Source organism: Neolamprologus multifasciatus, chromosome 8 (genome assembly GCF_963576455.1).
Source record: "Neolamprologus multifasciatus chromosome 8, fNeoMul1.2, whole genome shotgun sequence".
NCBI classification, from domain to species: Eukaryota; Metazoa; Chordata; class Actinopteri; order Cichliformes; family Cichlidae; genus Neolamprologus; species Neolamprologus multifasciatus.
In genome coordinates this window covers 27,126,547-27,148,436 of record NC_140446.1, presented here as the reverse complement: position 1 = coordinate 27,148,436, position 21,890 = coordinate 27,126,547, and the positions used below count along the sequence as shown (strand labels likewise).

General features: G+C 39.4%; 1 protein-coding gene and 2 long non-coding RNA genes across 4 annotated transcripts in view; 2 read left to right on the top strand and 1 right to left on the bottom strand.

The window, feature by feature from the left end:
- The window catches only part of ca10a (carbonic anhydrase 10 (inactive)a), a 261,218-nt gene that overhangs the window by 42,198 nt on the left and 197,130 nt on the right, over positions 1 to 21,890 (top strand). The window contains exon 1 of one of the 2 annotated variants that reach the window (XM_085171389.1): positions 2,603 to 6,241. The exons of the other annotated variant lie outside the window; for it this stretch is intronic. Coding sequence (XP_085027515.1) covers positions 6,184 to 6,241 — 58 coding nt within the window. The 5' untranslated portion in view covers positions 2,603 to 6,183. Of the gene's footprint in view, positions 1 to 2,602; positions 6,242 to 21,890 lie in introns of those variants that run through there. 2 annotated transcript variants of the gene reach the window in all.
- On the bottom strand, positions 14,352 to 16,419 carry LOC146513248 (uncharacterized). Its single transcript, XR_014875867.1, has 2 exons — positions 14,779 to 16,419; positions 14,352 to 14,738 (listed from the first exon to the last, which is right to left on the bottom strand). It is a non-coding gene; the product is annotated as an uncharacterized LOC146513248 (long non-coding RNA).
- Positions 17,074 to 21,890, top strand: part of LOC146513247 (uncharacterized) — a 35,251-nt gene continuing 30,434 nt past the window's right edge. The window contains exon 1 of the long non-coding RNA XR_014875865.1: positions 17,074 to 21,233. This is a non-coding gene — a long non-coding RNA (uncharacterized LOC146513247). The remainder of the gene's footprint in view (positions 21,234 to 21,890) is intronic.

Here is a 21,890-nt window from a genome sequence, read left to right as displayed (position 1 = left end):
CCCTCTCAGGTATAATGAGAGGTAAGCTCGGAGGGCGGGGAACTTCATTCATTTCAATCCCTCCTTCTGTTATGACCAGACGGTCAAAAGCAGGGAAGTGGACTCAAATGCAGACACCAAACGGAGGCTCGGAAGGTACAGTGAAAACAAACGATTTATTTGGGCACTACAAGTAGCACATGGTGAAGGTGGAAAACGAAAATAAAACACTACACATAAACAAAGGGCGAGAGGGAAACACTTGGCCTCTGAATTAAATTTACTAACGCAAGAACTTTTTAAGCACTAAGAACTTGTAACTGAATTCACACTGTGACAGTTAAGAACTATGAGACCAAACTACTACTAGTAATGCAGAAAACAAAGCTATAAAGCACTCGGCTTGACTAGGGCAATCTCCACAAAAACCGAGGTCCGGGTGATGCTAAAGCAGTTCGCTTTCACTCACAGTGAGGTGTTTGGCAGGGAGGCAGGCAGGTGTGTTACGCTGAGAACAGGAAAGCACACCGACGGGAGTCGGGTGATAAATGACAGCGAGTTCCAAACCTCAGTGAAGCTGTAGTGGGGAGAAGCCAGGGTTAGCTCAGAAAAAGACCTAAAACAGAATTCACCAAGACTGGCTTGTGTCCCCAATTTAGGGTCTGCACGCTTGAAGTACGCGCACTACGCGCACTACGTACGGTGCGTACTATAAGTACGAGAAGTGCGGAAGTGAGAGGCTTGTGAAATGGGACGGTCTAGCCCTTCGTTGCGCTGTTCAGGTTGCCTAGCAACCATGATACTAACCGCAAGAAACATTACATACAGCATTGTTTGACAGAAATGAAGGAGAAAAATGTTTTGTCATGACATCACTTTGATTAGTTGAGTATCTGAGGCCACGGGACTTCGTGGCCTCAGATAAAATATATATATATATATATATATATCACATACACACACATACATACATACATACAGTGGGGCAAAAAAGTATTTAGTCAGCCACCGATTGTGCAAGTTCCCACCACTTAAAATGATGACAGAGGTCATTAATTTACCCAGAGGTACACTTCAACTGTGAGAGACAGAATGTGAAAAAAAAATCCATGAATTCACATGGTAGGATTTGTAAAGAATTTATTCGTAAATCAGGGTGGAAAATAAGTATTTGGTCAATAACAAAAATACAACTCAATACTTTGTAACATAAACCTTTGTTGGCAATAACAGAGGTCAAACGTTTACTATAGGTCTTTACCAGGTTTGCACACACAGTAGCTGGTATTTTGGCCCATTCCTCCATGCAGATCTTCTCAAGAGCAGTGATGTTTTGGGGCTGTCTCCGAGCAACACGGACTTTCAACTCCCGCCACAGATTTTCTATGGGGTTGAGGTCTGGAGACTGGCTAGGCCACTCCAGGACTTTCAAATGCTTCTTACGGAGCCACTCCTTGTTGCCCGGGGCGGTGTGTTTTGGATCATTGTCATGTTGGAAGACCCAGCCTCGTTTCATCTTCAAAGTTCTCACTGATGGAAGAGGTTTTGGCTCAAAATCTCACGATACTTGGCCCCATTCATTCTGTCCTTAACACGGATCAGTCGTCCTGTCCCCTTGGCAGAAAAACAGCCCCATAGCATGATGTTTCCACCCCCATGCTTCACAGTAGGTATGGTGTTCTTGGGATGCAACTCAGTATTCTTCTTCCTCCAACACGACGAGTTGAGTTTATACCAAAAAGTTCTACTTTGGTTTCATCTGACCACATGACATTCTCCCAATCCTCTGCTGTATCATCCATGTGCTCTCTGGCAAACTTCAGACGGGCCTGGACATGCACTGGCTTCAGCAGCGGAACACGTCTGGCACTGCGGGATTTGATTCCCTGCCGTTGTAGTGTGTTACTGATGGTGACCTTTGTTACTTTGGTCCCAGCTCTCTGCAGGTCATTCACCAGGTCCCCCCGTGTGGTTCTGGGATCTTTGCTCACCGTTCTCATGATCATTTTGACCCCACGGGATGAGATCTTGCGTGGAGCCCCAGATCGAGGGAGATTATCAGTGGTCTTGTATGTCTTCCATTTTCTGATGATTGCTCCCACAGTTGATTTTTCACACCAAGCTGCTTGCCTATTGTAGATTCACTCTTCCCAGTCTGGTGCAGGTCTACAATTCTTTTCCTGGTGTCCTTCGAAAGCTCTTTGGTCTTGGCCATGGCGGAGTTTGGAGTCTGACTGGTTGAGGCTGTGGACAGGTGTCTTTTATACAGATGATGAGGTCAAACAGGTGCCATTCATACAGGTAACGAGTGGGGGACAGAAAAGCTTCTTACAGAAGACGTTACAGGTCTGTGAGAGCCAGGGATTTTCCTTGTTTGAGGTGACCAAATACTTATTTTCCACCCTGATTTACGAATAAATTCTTTACAAATCCTACCATGTGAATTCATGGATTTTTTTTTCACATTCTGTCTCTCACAGTTGAAGTGTACCTCTGGTGCAAATTACTGACCTCTGTCATCATTTTAAGTGGGGGAACTTGCACAATCGGTGGCTGACTAAATACTTTTTTGCCCCACTGTATATATATATTGCTTTAAAGCCAAGTTAACGCTGTAAGTACAAACATCACTAATGTCACAACTTTGCCAACATGTGGCCAACAGCAATGTTTTAATGTTCTTCGTTATTAAACATTCGCACATAATTAAGTGACGTCATGTTCAGTACTTACTTTTGACAGTTCACTCCCTTCTGCCGTATTTTGCGGCAAAATTATCCACACCCACCGCCGCGCTATGAATTGTGGGATATATGGGACCACGAAGCGTGCACCGGACCACGCTTTATATTTGGGGAAATCAACGGCGCATTTGGAGTATGCATTTGAAGTACACTTCGAATTGGGACAGCCGTCGTCGCATGGCGGTGACGTAATCGCACTTGAAATGCGTACTTCAAGCGTGCAGACCCTGAATTGGGACACAGCATATGAGTCTCGCTGATGTTCCAGCAAGGAATGTTTGAGAACGCTGGTCTTAAGAACCTGCCAGCTGATTACACACAGGTGCCACAAACGAGGGGGTATGGTGACTCTGCCCAGTGATGGACTCACTGGCACGCAGGAAAAACCAGCACTCACCCAGACCATGACACCTTCAGTAAATTCCAGTCAGATTTAAATTATTTTGGTAAATAGTGCAGTGTTAAACTCTGTATATAGTCCCCTCAGAGAGAAGCAAATGTCTATCTGTTTACCTTCATCTATCACTTTTAATAATGTGATGATGAACAAAAAAGTTAAACTGCACAACTTTTTCTATTGATTATAGTTTTCAAGTCTTTGCTTTAAGCTCTTTAAACAATAAGTGAGACCCTAGCCAGAAGTAGCTGAATAAAGCACTCACTGTGGAGAGTGTTAGTAAAACTTCTATTTGCCTTTGAGGATCTGCAAAGGAATGTCAGTGGAATGCAAAAGCTGAGTATTATATCAGGGGCATGTATTGTAGTGCCGTGCTTGGAGAGATGTAAAGATTAAGCTGCAATCCTGAGCTCAACATGCTCTCCATGTTGCTTATGGAGGCAGAAGAGCCAGATGCATAAAGAGTGTGAGGCAGCTAGCAGAGAGGTGGGAGGGAGACATTATGCAGAGTGCACAGGCAGACACTGATGGCTTCTAACACAGACAAATCAATGATGGTCAAATGCACAACACGCTCTGTCTCTGCAAAACCTCTGATCTATTTAAGACAGTCTCATATCTATCCCTAAAGTTGCATTAATCTTGGTGAGAAAATAACAATACGACACAAGAATAAATTGTGTTAGAATTGTTTTAACAGTATTTCCCCTAAGCACCAGGCATCCATGTATAGTACTTTCTGGTTGGCCTTTGTAGATGTTTTTTATGACAACATTTGGTTAAAAAATGTTTTTCAGTCTATTAAAAAGATTTTCTATTAATTAAAAGTCTAACACATGCCACAGCTGTCAAGCCAGTAATCAGATTAGATATGGTTCCAAAATGATTTTTGCAGATGTCTACATTCTGCCTAACCACTGCTTCAAAAACTGAAAACACAATTTATGTCCCAAAAGGTTGATTCTTTTCATCTGGACGTAGCGTTTCTTTCTCTTTTTTTGTCATCCACATACCTGAACCAATGACTTGTTGTTGTCTCTGGTGTTCCAAGGTAGGATAACAAAGCCCTCTTTCCCACTTCTTCCATGTACAAGTTGGCCACAATGGGTGAAACTGGGGAACCCATGGAATGTGAAATAGGTGGAATGAAGGCACAGTTCCAAAAGCAAACACACTTGGTCAGTGCTGAGAGTGGTCTCGAGTTGATCATACTGACGATTGCTCAAACAAATAAAATATGGAATGGTTGTAACAGCCAGACAACATCTACACCAGGTACAGTGGTTCCTCGTTTATCGCTGGAGTTACATTCTAAAAATAACCCATGACAGGTGAAATCCGCGAAGTAGCCAACTTTATTTTTTACAATTATTATAGATCTTTTAAGACTGTAAAACCCATCACAACACACTGTATACACTTTTCTCAGACAGGCACGAACATTATCACACTTTTCTCTCTGGTTTAAACACTCTCAAAGTTCAAACCTTTGTAGAAAAATAAGTCCAGTATTATAGAATGAAACCAAAGATCAAACCCTGTTTTCGGGTCCAGAACACAAGAATAGAACAGCTGCGAGAGAATTCAACATTAATGAATCAGTGGTACGGAAGTAGAGGAAGCAAGAAGAATGAGTTGAGTAAACTTTGACTTATCTGACAGCTTTGTTTCACTTAATTCGCCTTATAATCCAGTGTGCCTTATGGCCCGAAAAATACGGTAACTTCTACCTTACTTCTACCATGTCCAGAAGTCCAACTTTGTGCGACTGTTACCATCTTCCTCCACTTTTTGGGTGCTACAGGGTGTGTGTGTGTGTGTGTGTGTGTGTGTGTGTGTGTGTGTGTGTATATATATATATATATATATATATATATATAGTAGGGGTGCAACGATACACAAAATTCACGGTTCGGTTCGATACTTTGGTGTCACGGTTCGATATTTTTTTGATACAAAAAAAATGTTCATGCCTTTTTAGTTTGTTATTTATTAAAATTATAAATATATATTTTAACTCAAAAGTACAGTTTTTAAATTTAATGTTACTGAAACAACAAAGTAATAAAAAAAAATTAATATCTGATTGAGGAATCACTCATCTTTGGAAAAGAGAGTTTATTACAGAGAAATGGCTCTTTCCAAAATAAAAGCTATACTATACACTTCTTCTGGGGTATATTCTCAGCAGCATATTAACCTCTTAAGCCCCAAGGGGGTTTTTGAGCTTCCTGCTCGAAAATGTAATGCCCAAATTTAATTGATTATTTCTCTGCAATTACAAACTCTGTCCTTACAATCTTGGTATCAAAATAAAGCTAACACTTGGGAAATTTCATCAGAGGTGTAAATATTGAATCAGATGTTACTGTGTCAAAGTTACTGAGACTGGAACACAGAAAAAGTAAGTAGCTTTTATCCTCGCCTAATTTTTTTTTTTTTTTTAATTTTTAGCATATAACCCTTTGAAAAATATGCCTCAGATCACATTTGGTTCCAGAAATCCAGTAATCAACATATAAACATAATCTGTGCAAAGATTTATGTTTCTAAAGTGAAACAGTGACAAATTACAGCGCTGTCAATACATGAATATCCAGACGTTGTACAAAAATGTCCAATTTTGGCACACAATTCGACACCATGCCAGTTGATTTTTTTAGGTATTAAAGCGCAGAAATTAATCAATTTTATTAACAGGCCTAAACATGCTTTTTTAAATATATATTTTTAAATAATTAACCACACATTTACATAGCAACGGCCCTTTTCTGCAGCGCGTATAGAGCGTTTGATTGGCCTCTGGCCCTTTAAACTCCGAGGGGCTGTAACTTTGGTTTCTTTTGGTCAATTTGCGTGATTGACACCTCTTTTTAATGTTTGAGCCAATAGATTCAAAGTGATAATGCCACATTCATCACTTCAACCAATCAAACGTTGTGATGCCAAAACCCACGTGGGCCCAAATTTACTGCATGTGGCGTCTGTTCAGTCAAGTGTCTGTAGGTGGGTCTAAAATGGAGGTTGTTGACGGAAAACCGCTCTGATGCGGGCTAGGTAGGCATGGCAACTACTGTTAATCGTGTGGCTACCGGCGAAAATAACAGAGGAAATCAGGATGGTAAGCCAATTTCTGTCTTAGCGCATTTGCGCCGCTGTGTGTTTTTGTGGTCTTCTTTTGTGGCTCATTCAGTGAATTGTGGTGAAACTTGGTGTGTGGAGTCAGTGATAGCTATGGAAGCTAACCAGCCCATCTTTAGCCGGTTACATGAAGTCTGAAGTATTTCTGGTTCGGTTTTGTTTGTTTAGCGGACTTCTGCGCATTTATGTAACTGCTCGTTTAATCACGGCTTGTTTTCGGTGTGTTTGGTGGTTGTAGAAATGGTTTATATGACGTGATCTCCTCCTTTTTGCCCCTGTACCAGGGCGTGGGGCTTAAGTGGTTAAACATATCAGGTCCCCATAAGGAGAATCATGTGCTAACGGCTGTCTAAATGACTCGGGTAAAGTTTGTAGCATGCGTTGTTTTTGTCTGCTTCCACTTGTCTTTGCACTAGGATGATGTCAGAGTAAATGTGCAGTCATATTCATTGTGTTCCCACTAGTGCTGTCAGCGTTAATCTGAAATGACGTTAACGCCACAACACGGCAAATCTCTGTTAACGAGCTACCGCAGATCGCCCTGTGCTGGGCTGGACGGCCAACACGTTAACGAGCTAACCTGCTAACACACTAGTTCCCACCAATGTAATTGAGCATTGCATGGCACATCCAACATACTGTTTTACTTTTGTCCATGACACGCTTACCTTCAGGGTCATACTTCACATGAAAACCAAAATAGTTCCAAACGCCACATCTGAATGAGGGTGGGGGAGGTTCAATTTGCTATGTTGCAACGAGCTTAGCTTCTGTCTGCTAGCTTGCCCTGTGCTCAGTGAATCTGCGTTCGACTACTCCGCCTAGGCTGCACTGTCGAGCACAGATCCACTGAGCGCTCAACACAGACAGCATCGTCAGAAGGAAAGTTGATAAAATAAATTAATAATTTTGTATTGTTCATACATATGCGTACCAAACCGAAAGCACTGTATCGAACGGTTGCACCCCTAATATATTTATATGTAGGTGTGTGTCTGTGTCTGTGTGCTACTGTATGTTGAATGGCACTGTGTTCAGTCTCCTTGAGTCTGCAAAAATAAGGTGATGAAAGAGAGGTGTAAAGTGTGTGTTACAGCATGAGAGAAACGATGAGGTCTGTATACTTGACTGTTGATGCAATATGGCAGCCTTTTACTCAATCTGCTCTTAGGAATAAGATTTCCCTTGCTCTGTCTATTTGACAAATTTCTTAAATACACAGAATAGACAGAAATTTTACACAAAAATCAATTCAACTCAGGGAATCATTTTTCAGTTTAGATATGTTTATTGGGGCTGATCCACAGTTCTTAAGTCATCAGTTCACTCTTGTAAATTCCTTGTAACAGATATTTCATTAAGTTGAGGCCTCTAAGGTCATTAAAATAATACAAATCCTCAAATTGTAACCAGTATTGGGGTCATTACTCGACCCCAATACATTGGTATAGATTGTGACTGGTCCATTGTCCTCCCTCAAAATGAGTTACTGATGTTGTTACAACAATTTTTTTGGATCCATGGTGTTTATGAGAAAGTAAACACTTGTCTTGTAAGGTCCATTTGCCGTCCTTGACCTGGTACAAACTATAAATGGTCCATTTTCCTTTCTCTTGTTTTTGGCTCTTAATGCACTGATTTGAAGAATAACTTGTTGACATTGCAGCACAATGTCACCTGTTTCTGTTCAAAATAAAAAATCGGAGTTGTTGCATAAAGCTTCGTAATTTAACCCTTTCAGTTTTCACTCATATTTTTATAAGTGAAAAGTGTTATTTGAAGCAGTAAACAGTGTCTTATTTAGACACTGAAATAAATAGTTTACTGCTAAATAAGAGACTAAATAAATACTAAATTTAAAATCACCAAAAGTCAAACACAAACTTCTTGAATGGGCTGTAACACACAGTTGGCAATTTGTCAGATAATTACACCCTTAACCAAAGCAGCTAGATTTAAACATTACCAGTTTCCAAATGGGTGATAAATAACAAAAAACACCATAAAGTTTTGGTTAATAGACTGGTACTTTTTTCTCCACCTGAGAATTCAAAGCACTTTATTCAACATATAGGTGGCTATAGCCGTGGCTGTAGCTCAGGTAGTAGAGTGGGTCACCTACTAACCGGAAGGTTAGTTGTTGGTTTGATTCCAGTCTGCATGCCAAATGTCCTTGGGCAAGATACTAACCCCAGGTTCCTCTCCGATGCATCCATCCGACTATGAATGTTAGTAAGGTAGCATTGTAAACCTAGAAAAGTGCTGGTGTGAATGAGCAAGTTGTTTAATGTGTTTTAAGTGCGCAGATAGATTAGAAAAGCGCTATATAAGAACGAGTCACATTCACACACACACTTTTTCTATGCTTACGTCCTTTTCATACATTTACACTCTGATAGATGCATTGGAGAAGAACTTGGGGTTAGTATTTTGCTGAAGAGTCACCCCCTGCCAAGCATTTTAAAAAATGGACATATAATAAGCTTCTGCAATAACGTTGCATTTCAAACCTGGAAGCTATGTTCAGCTTTTAAATACCCTCAGTGGATATAAAGCAGTACTGAAAGAGTGTGGCTGACCATAGCTCCACTGTGGGGTGGCTGTAGCTCAGGTGGCAGAGCGGATCAGCCACTAACCAGAAGGTCGGTGGTTCAATCCCAGGCTGCTCCAGTCTGCATGCCAAATATCCTTGGGCAAGATACTAACCCCATGTTGCTCTCCGATGCATCCATCGGAGTGTGAATGTGTATGAATGTTAGCTACTTAGCACTTAAGTTTAGAAGTGCTTGTGTGAATGGGTGTGATTGGGTGAATGAATTAGCTGTATAAAGCGCTTTGAGTGCTCGGACAGAGTAGAAAAGCGCTATATAAGAACCAGTCCATTTACCATTTACTGTTGTCATTAAACTGAAGGTAACAGTAACAGTAATTTGTTCTTAGCTACAGTAGTTGAAATGAGATCAAAATGCCACAGGGGAACCAGATAACCAAATGAGTTCCAATCAATGACATTGTAAATATGCACTCAAACACAGTGCATGGCATATCTACTGTCAAATGTGGCAGAAAAGCACATGAATTATTCCAGAATAATCCTAAATGAAGCATGCTGAAAAGAGAAGTGATATTTGAATTCAGTCTAGGACAAAAGCACATATGGAGAAACAGAGAGAGAGAGGCTGAATAATTACCAGAGATGAGGTTCCTCCAACCTCTTCTGCCCCTGTGATTTTCCTTGAAATGATCTGCTCAGTACTTCTGCTTTTAGCAAATTACCCCAAATTTGAGATAAGTCAGCCCATTAACCAACAAGCTGTGTAAAGATCTCAGGAGGTTGTGGACTTGCTCTTTTTGTTTCTTTTTATTGAATGCCCAAAAGGATTTAATATGCAGACCGCTGGTGCTTTTTTCTACTGTGATTGCTGGAGACTTGTAATCAAATCCGCCTGCACAAGCATTAACCCTTTAAGACCTACCATAGAACAAAGTCCGCCAGAGCTTATATTATATTATATTTTTACATGCTGTAGAGACATTTTTGGGAGCATTTCAAGTTGATATATATCAATACAACCATTATAGCCCAAATTTTAATAATATGCATGCATTAAGTGCATAGTAATTACATAAATTGCAAAAAAGTGCAATAAACTACAAAAAAATTGAAAATCGTTTTTGTTTTTTTAACATATATTTCTAGTTAGAGAAATTTAAGAGGCTTATCCCTCAAAACTGTAAATACAAAAAAGTTGCACAAACTAGTTTCCTACTACAGGAAATATATTGTGAGTGTCTCCATAGTTTTGTTTTTGAAATACACCAATTTTCACATACTGCAGGAAAAACGAAAATAAATATTATAATGCAAATTTGCAAAAAAAAAAAAACAGCATATGCATCAAAATAAACTATTTCCAGCAGTGCAATATGAGTCCTAAGCATCCCAGAAATGACACAGAAAGTCATAAAGTCAAACATAACTTTTAAAAACACAAGTATAGGCTCATAAGGCCCCGATGGTAAAAAAAAAACTACATTTCCGCAAAATGACGTCACTTCTGGTTCCGGGCAGGTCATGGGGGACATGCGATAGTTCCCGCTGATGGATGTAGGAAGTGTTAGGAATATTGTTTTTGTTGCTGCAAGCGCTTTTTATGCAATTTTTGCAAAACTATATGTGGAAGGAAACTGTGACCTAGGACAAGCTGATGGCTTAAGATGTAAGTACAACTCCTCCGGTTTCATATGCAAAAAAGTTTATTGCGCTAGCTTAGGTGGTTGCAGTGCTACCGGGATTTAAAAATAGTTGATACTTAACAATGTAAAAAATTTAAAGTTACTAAATAATAACTAATAATGAACAGTGATCCAGGTCACTTTCAGTCACCATCCAGTGAACATGTTTTGTCACTGTATGTATTCTCATGTTTACAACAGATTAGCACCCTGTCCAGAATGTACCTTTCCTCTCACCCTATAACAGCTGGGATCCAGCCTCTGTTTGACACTGCAGTAGATAAGTGGAAGAAGATGGATGGCTGGATAAATGGATGCATCAATAGCTGGCTGGCTGGATTTTCATGCTTTTGCACTATATCTTTAAGATTTAATCCATCTCCTCTTTTGTCGGTGGCAAAAAATCCATGTAGATTCTGCACATAGACTTAACTACAGCAGCAGAGGATATTTTTATAGCTCTGCTACATCTGGCACATCAGAATATCTGATGTAATTCAGTCTCGTAATCCAGTAATTGGCAAGAAAGAACAAGGTAAGCAAAGAATTATGATATGATGAATTTACATTTCATATACTGGCTGAGCTAAAGCTAAAAACAAAAGCTTAGAAACTGGTGAGTGGCAGACCCCATATTAAATCAACCAATTCTTGGAATATACTGGTCCATCTCCAATTTGCATAAATCATATATGGTCCAAAGTTTGAACATGTATAATGAGTCCTGTGAAATTTTAACTTCCCATGAATACGTTCCAAAATATACATATATATTTTATAATAGTCCATCAACCCACTTTCTGTCCTTTTCTCCCGGCACATCTGCTGCAATGTTTGAACCCAAATATCTCATAAACTATAAAAGAAAAAAGGATTCTACATATGAAGCTAATATTTAAATTATTCACTCATACCAGTCATAAATGTTCAAATTTTCTACCATAAAACCTTTCTGCATATTGGAGATGGTTGAGCAGAAGGTTCATGTTGATTTGAGTCAGAAGTGTTTCAATGTTCTGTTTGCAGAGAAACAGTTTATTCAGCTTATTTACTACTATGGCTACCCCTTGTCACAATAGAACAGCCAAAAGAAGCTACATTTTTACACTTTTAAGTAATTTAGTTGTAGTTGCCTTGATCAGCCAGTTTTTTTAGCTGAATTCGAACTGTCATTAGGAGTGTGTTTGTTCACATAGTTTTCTCTAAAAAATTTTTACACTGCACTTCCCATGGATCAATTTGCAACAGTAAATTTCCAGACTTACAGCAACTCTCACAAAAAACAAACAAACATCAAAACAAACATGGCAGTCTACCCAGACTGCTGAAGTACAACTCATGCTACAGTGTGATTTAAACCTTAGTCTAAATCACCATGGAGACAACTTTATACAAACTACCTCAACATGTATTCTGATAATGGCTTATAAACAGTGGCTGTAATGATTATAAATATAATGAGTATAATGAAAATATTGCCGACAGTGATAATCCCACAAAGAACCCGATTCTGCTATCCTTCTGCTAATAATTAATCATCTTTGATTTCATTGGCACCAAAAGGAAAAATCCTTACTTTCCAAGAAAGTGGTGGTATGACAGCACATTAGAGTTGAAGTTTAAAAAACGTCAGCACAAACATGCATGTGGCATTCACTGCTTGCTAGCATTAGTAAGAATAGATTGATCAAAGTAAAATAATTTGGTTTAGAGCAACAAATCCAGTTTTGGTAGCGTCTGTTTCTAAAGACTGTGCTGTGGGCCACTAACTTTCTGCTTCTTAACTCAGATAAAACTGAGGTCATTGTACTCGGCGCTGAAAAGCTTAGAAATATGGTATCTAACCAGATTCTTACTCTGGATGGCATTACCTTGGCCTCCAGTAACACTGTGAGGAACCTTGGAGTCATTTTTGACCAGGATATGTCCTTCAACGCACATATTAAACAAATATGTAAGACTGCGTTCTTCCATTTGCGCAACATCTCTAAAATTAGAAATATCCTGTCTCAGAGTGACGCTGAAAAACTAGTTCATGCATTTATTACTTCCAGGCTAGACTACTGCAATTCATTATTATCAGGATGTCCAAAAAACTCACTGAAAAGCCTTCAGTTAATCCAAAATGCTGCAGCAAGAGTACTGACAGGGACTAGAAGGAGAGAGCATATTTCTCCTGTTTTGGCTTCCCTTCATTGGCTTCCTGTTAAATCCAGAATTGAATTCAAAATCCTGCTCCTCACATACAAGGTCTTAAATAATCAGGCCCCATCTTATCTTAACCCTTGTGATGTCCACGGGTCATTTTTGTCCTCTAAAGAAATCTTTTGCTATCAAAAATGTGTTTTTTATTCATTAAATGGTCTGAAAATAACAGAAGTTATTCATTACTATACTATGCGTGATTGGAATAAGTTTTAAGTAATTTGATTTATTTATGGGGTTTTTATTGGATTTTATAACAGCTGCTGTCCTCAGGGGTCAAAAATGACCCCAAAGTACAAAGTGTTGCAAAGGGCCATATTTTCACAACATACTGCTTTCAAACATCTTTGATCTTGGATCACTGATGTGTGGGGTCAAGCACTGGGCATAACAACCAAAACAACAACAACAACAGGCAGCACAATGAGGAGGCAGGTGCTCTATATTCAATGAAAGTTTATTTACACAGCACCGAATCACAACAACAGTCGCATCAAAGTGCTTCGTATTGTAAGGTCGACCCTACAATAATACATACACAGAAAGTAGCTCACAAGCCTCCATTGCACTAGAGATTTGCATACTTTGATGAGCATACATTTTTTTACCATGTTGTGCAAAGCAATGAGCAGCAGGACAAAGCACATATTGTCCTCTAGTATAATGAGGAGGGAGAATCAATGTTCAGGAAGATCCAGGGTTAGAAGATAATGAAAATATAGCCAATATTTAGAGCACATGTTAACCTTTCTCTGAAAAAGCACATCACCCACCTGCATAAGTGGAAGAAGGGTATGAAGTGAAGGAAAGTGATGAAGAATCTGAACTATGTTCAAGTAGGTTCTCAGGCCTCCAGGGCATGGTAGTCTGAGGAGCTTGGAAAGAAAGTGACTGGGCTTCTTGAAGTTTCTTGAATTTTCAGGATGTGAAACTGAAATAGAAGATGTGTCAGAGGACTGCACATCTTCTATTTTAATTATGATGAAGACAAAGAATCAAGCAAGAAAGAGGAGTCAGCTGAGACAGAGGAGTATTTGCAGTAATGTGAGGAAACATTGATCTGGTCTTCTATCCTTCCCAGTGTCAGACGATGCATGACTCTCTCATGTGCCTCAGAGAAAGACGATCTACCACAGTCCAAGCACATGTGCCAGGTCCCATACTCCTTCAGTGGCTTTTCTATTCGAGTACTGAAAGCATTACACACAGTGTATTCTGCTTGTATTCTGCCTTTGAACGTTTACATGCCAATGGATGCATCAGAGACCAAGTTGGGGTTCAGTAACTTGCCCAAGGACACCTTGGTAAGAACTCCAGACTAGATCACACAGAGATTGAACCAACAACCATCCAATCAGCAGATGACCTGCTCTACAGCCAACTCAATGACGAACAAGGAGGGACAACGAGAGAGGAAGAAAAATGGACCGAATGCAGCTGTAGGCGTACGTGGGTGTGTTGATTCTTACTGCCGTGCATCCAGTAGAGTCGCTACGGCCAGTTTATGACATCCTGAGTCTGGTAGAGAAGTTTTAAAGGTGACACAAGATTAATCATAGAAGCACAAAAAGGATATCATTTCTTGATAAAGACACAATAGATGATCATCGTTCATGACACAAACGTGCTCCCATTTGAGGTGTATGGAGCAAGTGGGCGTGTCTCCTGCTGTGATGTCAGATCCTGGTACTGATGTGACTGTATGAGCACCAAGTCCCCTTCAGAGGACTCTGTCCAACAGAACATCCAAGTAAACCAGGGAGCTATGAGATAAAAGCATGGGCAGCATGTGATGCAGGTCCAGCTGTACATGGAACATGCTAGTGTACGATGGCAAACCGTCTGTCCTGCAGTCAGGACACGCCAGTTGTCCCTAACATTGCAGGTTTCCAAAAGAAAACAATCACCTGTAACAACTTGTTTACTGTATATGACCCTTGGCCTGCAAGTGCAGAAAGAAAGCTGTCCATGATGGGACCAGTGCAGAGGAATGAACCTGAGCTTCCTCCTGATAGGACCAGTGCAGGGGAATAAACCTGAGCTTCCTCCTGATGGGACCAGTACAGAGGAATGAACCTGAGCTTCCTCCTGCACTTGGGTAAAACATGGACACGCCTTTGTTCTTGCTTCAGGCTCTCATGTGTTCACTCAGACTCATGCCCTGGTGTCCTATCATGCCAAAATATAGAAAACTGTCAGGTAATGAGTTGGAATAAAGTTGAATAAAACCTTGAAACACAGAGATGGATGATATTTTATACTTCTTGCTTTATAAACAGTCAAAGCAAACGGGGTCATTTTTGGGCCCAGAGGACAACAGATGTGATTATTTGCTGCCAGTAAAAAACTTTAAGTAGTTTAAAAACAGCTTTCTAAATTAACTTTGACATAAACCCGTCTGTGATCATCTGTTAAAGCAACCGACTCTGGTTGTGAAACGATAATCACAATAACTGATGATTTAATTTATTTTTTACCCAAAAACAAAGAAAAAATTCATTTTTATGAGGTTTTTATCAGACTTAAATTTGAAATGGAATAAAAAAAGATGTTTAAAAATGTTTGAATTAAGTTTTAATTAAAAGTGGGGGAAAAATCCACTTCATATTAATTAAGTATCAATCAAACCAGATGGGGACATTTTTGACCCCTGAGGACCACAGGTGTGATTATGTGCTGCCATTTAAAATTTATAAATGGTTCAAAAAAAACTTTCTCACTAAAGTTCAACATACAGCACTCTGTAGTTATTCAGATAGTCAAAATAATTTGAACATTTAAATATTTTATTTTCTCAATTTGTTTTTGCTCAAAAACACAGTGTACTTTATGTAAACAAGGTGTGGTGGCCCTAAAATGTAAAATGTTGGGTAAATTTTGTGTTAATGTGTTGGTCTTAAATAAAACTAAGATGTAACACTGAATTGATTGACAATTTATACTTTATATTTTAAAAAACACTCAAATGAAGTGGGGACATTTTTGACCCCTGAGGACCACAGGTGTGATTATGTGCTGCCATTTAAAATTTATAAACGCTTGAAAAAAAACTTTCTCACTAAAGTTCAACATACAGCATTCTTTAGTTAGACAAATAGTCAAAATTATCTAAACAATTAAATATTTTATTTTCTTGTTTTATTTCCACTTAAAAACACAGTGTACTTTATGTAAACAAGGTGTGGTGGCCCTAAAATGTAAAATGTTGGGTAAATTTTGTGTTAATGTGTTGGTCTTAAGTAAAACTAAGGTGTAACACTGAATTGATTGACAATTTATACTTTATATTTTAAAAAACACTCAAATGAAGTGGGGACATTTTTGACCCCTGAGGACCACAGGTGTGATTATGTGCTGCCATTTAAAAAATTTAAATGGTTCAAAAAAAAAATTCTCACTAAAGTTCAACATACAGCACTCTGTAGTTAGTCAGATAGTCAAAATTATCTAAACAATTAAATATTTAATTTTCTTGTTTTATTTTCGCTTAAAAAACAGGGTGTATTTTTTGTAAACAAGGTGTGGTGGCCCTAAAATGTAAAATGTTGGGTAAATTTTGTGTTAATGTGTTGGTCTTAAGTAAAACTAAGGTGTAACACTGAATTGATTGACAATTTATACTTTATACTTTAAAAAACACTCAAATGAAGCGGGGACAGTTTTGACCCCTGATCACCCCAGTTGTATGGAAATCGGGAGGACATTATGAGGGTTAATGACCTTGTAGTACCATATCACCCTATTAGAGCACTTCGCTCCCGCTCTGCAGGCCTACTTGTTGTTCCTAGAGTATTTAAAAGTAGAATGGGAGGGAGAGCCTTCAGTTTTCAGGCCCCTCTTCTGTGGAACCAGCTTCCAGTTTGGATTCAGGAGACAGACACTATCTCTACTTTTAAGATTAGGCTTAAAACCTTCCTTTTTGCTAAAGCATATAGTTAGGGCTGGACCAGGTGACCCTGAATCCTCCCTTAGTTATGCTGCAATAGATGTAGGCTGCCGGGGGATTCCCATGATGCATTGAGTTTTTCCTTTCCAGTCACCTTTCTCACTCACTATGTATTAACAGACCTCTCTGTATTGAATCGTATCTGTTATTAATCTCTGTCTCTCTTCCACAGCATGTCTTTATCCTGTCTTCCTTCTCTCACCCCAACCGGTCGCAGCAGATGGCCGCCCCTCCCTGAGCCTGGTTCTGCCGGAGGTTTCTTCCTGTTAAAAGGGAGTTTTTTCCTTCCCACTGTCGCCAAAGTGCTTGCTCATAGGGGGTCATATGATTGTTGGGCTTTTCTCTGTATCTATGAAGCGCCTTGAGGCGACATTTGTTGTGATTTGGCGCTATATAAATAAAATTGAATTGAATTGAATTAATGTAGTTTTTTTTTAAAATGGTGTGATTTTTTTTTTTTTTTTTTTTTTTTTTAATTTTTATTAGCAGCTTTTTGCTGTTTTTATAATAGTGGAAGCTATTTGGTTGAACCTGTTGTCACTCACTGAAACATTTCAATGAAATAACAATGTTTTCTCAAAGCCACTGGTAACAGGGCAGTAGAGGCAACTGCATTGCAACAGGGAGCAATCTCACTTTCAACTCCTTATTTAGGCATGCTTTGCATCACATTTTAACATGCTGTACACTCACATGTCATTTTTAGTGTGGGTGCTTAAATAAGCAACACAAGTCTCTGGTTTTATTGTCCTTCTTTTACTTAAATTCCTTTTCATCTTGCAAAGGCAGTTGCTGCGCTCATTGTAGCATTCCCTGCTAGCATGCTTGCCTTCCTCTAACTGATTAATGACATTGTGTTTCTTTGGATTTGCTTCTTGCCTGTTCAAGCCAAGTAGCTCTCGCTGCTCACCCGGTTTCTCTTCACTCTTCAATTAAGTACAAACAGTCTTTATTTTTCTTCTTTATATTTGAGGAAAACCCAACAGTGAGAGCTTAAAAGAGCAAAGAGAAAAGCCTAACATTTCTATTTAATACAGTCTTTAGTTTTCTAATCTTTCTTAATTTTAGATTTAGTGGTCCACTTTCTTTGATATTTTGTAGTCCTACATGATACAAAGCCTAAAATGGATTCATCATTATTAATTCAATGCAGTTTTCAAACTATATTGAACACTAAACAGTAGTGACTGGCGATACTTACGTTGTAGTTCATCACAGGAGCTGAAGGAACAAAACATTAGTGTTTCCCCTAAACTTTTCTTGGTGGGGTTGGCCTTGTCCTTGTTTTAACACAGTGTGAGTCTAGAGCATTTGCAAAGCACTAATTAATTAGTGTCATAATTGAATAAACAGTTTTAGAGACTGATTAAAAATGAGTAGAAGCTAACTGATGCCATGTTCACCCTTTACAAATGATGGAAAATGCTTTAGTCTACGTTATACTTGTGGTGCATTAAATTTGGATCTCATCTATATGCCTTTGCTTAATAATAGTAAACCAGAACAAAACAGAATTAGAAATGACTATTACTGATCACAAATTTGGTTTTATATTATAGTTTCTCTGATAGACTAATGTTAAATCCCAATTAAACTGCTTGACTGAGCACCACTTTCGAAGCACCAGGTTCGAGTCTGATCTGCGGCCCTTTGCTGCATGTCTTCAAAACAAGCTAAAAAACAGCAAAAATTACTTAAACATAAAAAATCACCAAGAAAGAACAATACAGTATCCTCAACAGCACCAAAAAGAAACAGTGAAATGTGCATTATTAAACATTTGGTCTTTGTTACTACATGAGTTAATAACTGATCAACAAATCGATTTAATCTGCCTTACAGGAATCTGTTTACAACAGGATGATTATGTTATCTTAAATTAATCAGCACCCCCAAATTATACTAAGAATCCACGAAGTAGAGGCTGAGGGGGCGGTGTGGCAGCAGTTTTCCACACCAGCCTATTGATCAACCAAATACCAAGACAGACTTTTAATCCATGTAAAAGCAACTTTTAAATTTACAATAATTAAAATACACAGCAGTGGGTAGTAGTTTTCATCACAGCAGATGTCTTTCTGAAAGTGCTGTAAGTAAGTTTAAGAATATAATTCACCCACTGTTATCATCTTCAATGCCCTGTACCAACACAGAGGAGAGCAGCTACCTGAATGCTACTCCAACAGAGGTTGATTATCTTGTTAATAATTTTACCTTCTCACTACGTATGACTCTGGACACTGAGAGCCTTAAATCAGAAAGACTTGACTCTTGGAGTAGCCTGGATAACAGTGTAGCCAGGCTGACAAAAAGTCAGAGCACCGTTGAGCCAACCATTCCTTTAACATTAACTAGTAATTAATAAACTAGATTTCATGAACGTCTTCACAAATAAAATTGTACCCATTAGAGAAAAAAATTACTCATAATCATTTCACAGATGTAACATTATTTACAGCTACTTTTAATATTTATTTACAGTCTTCTTCTCCAATCGTTCTGAGTTAACTTCAGTAATTACTTCCTCCATCTTTTAGACCCCATTCCTACAAGACAGCTCACAGAAATTCTACCATTAATTAAAGCTTCAATCTTAAGTGTGATCAACTTATCTCTAGTAACTGGCTATGTACCCTAGGCCTTCTAGCTGGCAGTAGTTAAACCTTTACCTAAAGAGCAATCTCTTGATCCAGCGGTCTTTCCTAATTATGGGCGAATCTCCAACCTTCCTTTCATATCAAAGATTTTTGAAAGAGTAGTTGTCAAACAGCAAACAGATCATCTGCAGAGAAATGGCTTATTTGAAGAGTTTCAGTCAGGTTTGAGAGCTCATCATAGTACAGAAACAGCTTTAGTGAAGGTTACAAATGATCTTATGGCCTGTGACAGTGGGCTCATCTGTGTGCATGTCCTGCTAGACCTCTGCACTGAGTCAACAGTGAGACTGTTGTTGATATTCTGTCTGATCGCTCTAATCGCTATTAAAGCAATTAGAGCATGCTGTAGCTATTACAGGTATTGTGCTGCAGTGGTTTGTATCATATCTATCTAATAGACTCCAGTTTGTTAATGTAAATGGAGAGTCCTCTTCACACACTGAGGTTAATTATGGTGTTCCACAGGGTTCAGTGCTAGGACCAATTCTGTTTACGTTATACATGCTTCCCTTAGGCAGCATCATCAGAAGGGATAGCATACATTTTCACTCCTATGTTGATGACACCCGACTTTATCTATCCGTGAAGCCAGAAAACATACACAAATGAGTTAAACTGCAGGAATGTCTTAAAGACATAAAGAATGGCCTCTGATTTTTTTGTTTCTAAATTCAGATAAAACTGAGGTTATTGTACTCGGCCCTAAATATCTTAGAAATATGGTATCTAACCAGATTCTTATTCTGGATGGCATTACCTTGCGCACCAGTGACACTGTGAGGAACCTTGGAGTCATTTTTGATCAGGATATGTCCTTCGATGCACATATTAAGCAAATATGTAGGACTGCTTTCTTCCATTTGCGCAATATCTCTAAAATTAAAAATATCCTGTCTCAGAGTGACGCTAAAAAGTAGCTCATGCATTTATTACCTTTAGGCTGGACTACTGTAATTCACTATTATCAGGACGTCCTAAAAACTCCTGAAAAGCCTTCAGTTAATCCAAAATGCTGCAGCAAGAGTACTGACAGGGACTAGACAGAGCAAGCATATTTCTCCTATACTGGCTTCCCTTCGTTGGCTCCCCGTTAAATCCAGAATTTAATTCAAAATCCTGCTCCTCACATACAAGGTCTTAAATAAAGACCTTGTATGTGAGGAGCAGGATTTTGAATTAAACAGACCCAATCAGACCCAATCTTATCTTAATGACCTTATAGTACCATAGCATCCCATTAGAGCACTTTGCTCTCACACTGCATGCCTACTTGTTGTTCCTAGAGTATATAAAAGTAGAATGGGAGGGAGAGTTGTTTTTTTTAGCAAGTAACATCCTAATAAGTTCACGACAGGTAAGCTAACATAAACATTATGCAAATCATTGTACAATTGTACAAACATTAACATTAACAAGGTATCAAGTCCTTAAAACTGACCCATTCAGAGTTGAAATAACAGCTTGTGTTTTAAATGTGGCTCTGCACAATCTACATTTACCTTCATTTGTTTGAAATGCTTTCACATTTTCACACGGGGCGCAGACCCGTGCTGGAATAAGCCAATTGGATCGCCTCAACAATCCAGTGGGAAATGCGTTGTTTGCTAACGGGCTTGCCAAGATGTGGTTTAGCCCAAGAAACAAATAGCTGGTCCGACTTCCTGAAAGCCTTCGTTCTCTCTATATAGATACATGAAGCCCTAACTGGACAGAGAGCATGGAGGCGCTCCTGTTCAGGGGAGGAGAAAGGAGAAGGGCAAAAAGCTTCCAGCTCCAATGGGGTGCATTGAAGATAAGGATTTTTGGGCACAAAGGCCGGATTTGGCCTGAGTGTGACTCTAGAGTTATCCCGCGTGAATCGGGTGCACTCTTTGCCTCAGTGCTAGAAACGCTGCTAGCAATTCTAGCCAGTTTGTGAGCACCCCTATGTTGTGAGTCTCAGCTGCCGCTCACTGCTCTGCCCTCGTGAGTGACACCCCAGCCCGTGAGACTCGCGTCCGTGGTCACCACCTTTCTGGCTGTGACAGCCCCCAGTGACACTCCCTGAGTGAGAAATGTGGGATTTCTCCAACAGTGGAGTGCCGCAGCGCAGTCTGCTGTCACTCTGATATGGCGGTTGGTATGGCGCTTTCGATTCAGTCTCAGTGATGCAACCCATCGCTGAAACTCCCTCATATACAGTCTGCCTAGTGGAATGACCGCCAGTGAAGACGCCATTAATCCCAGCATCTGCAGGCATCTTCTGAATGGGAGATCTCTTCCCACCTGAAAAATGCCAGCATGTGATAGCATTTTTTTTTTACTCTGTCTACAGAGAGACACGCTCTGTATGAGGTGGAGTTTAGAGCTGTTCCTATGAAAGAGATGCCCTGAGCTGGCTGCAGGACACTCTTTTCGTAGTTAATGTTAATGGTGAAACCCAGAGCAATCAGATGGTCCACTGTCAACCTGGTGTGCTCTCTTCCCATTTTTCCTGACTCTGATAGCAGCAGCTACTCGTCTACGTATGTTGCTATGTGGATGCCCCGCCTCTTCAGTGGGGCTATGGCTGCCTCTGTGCATTTCACAAATACCCGAGGGCTCAG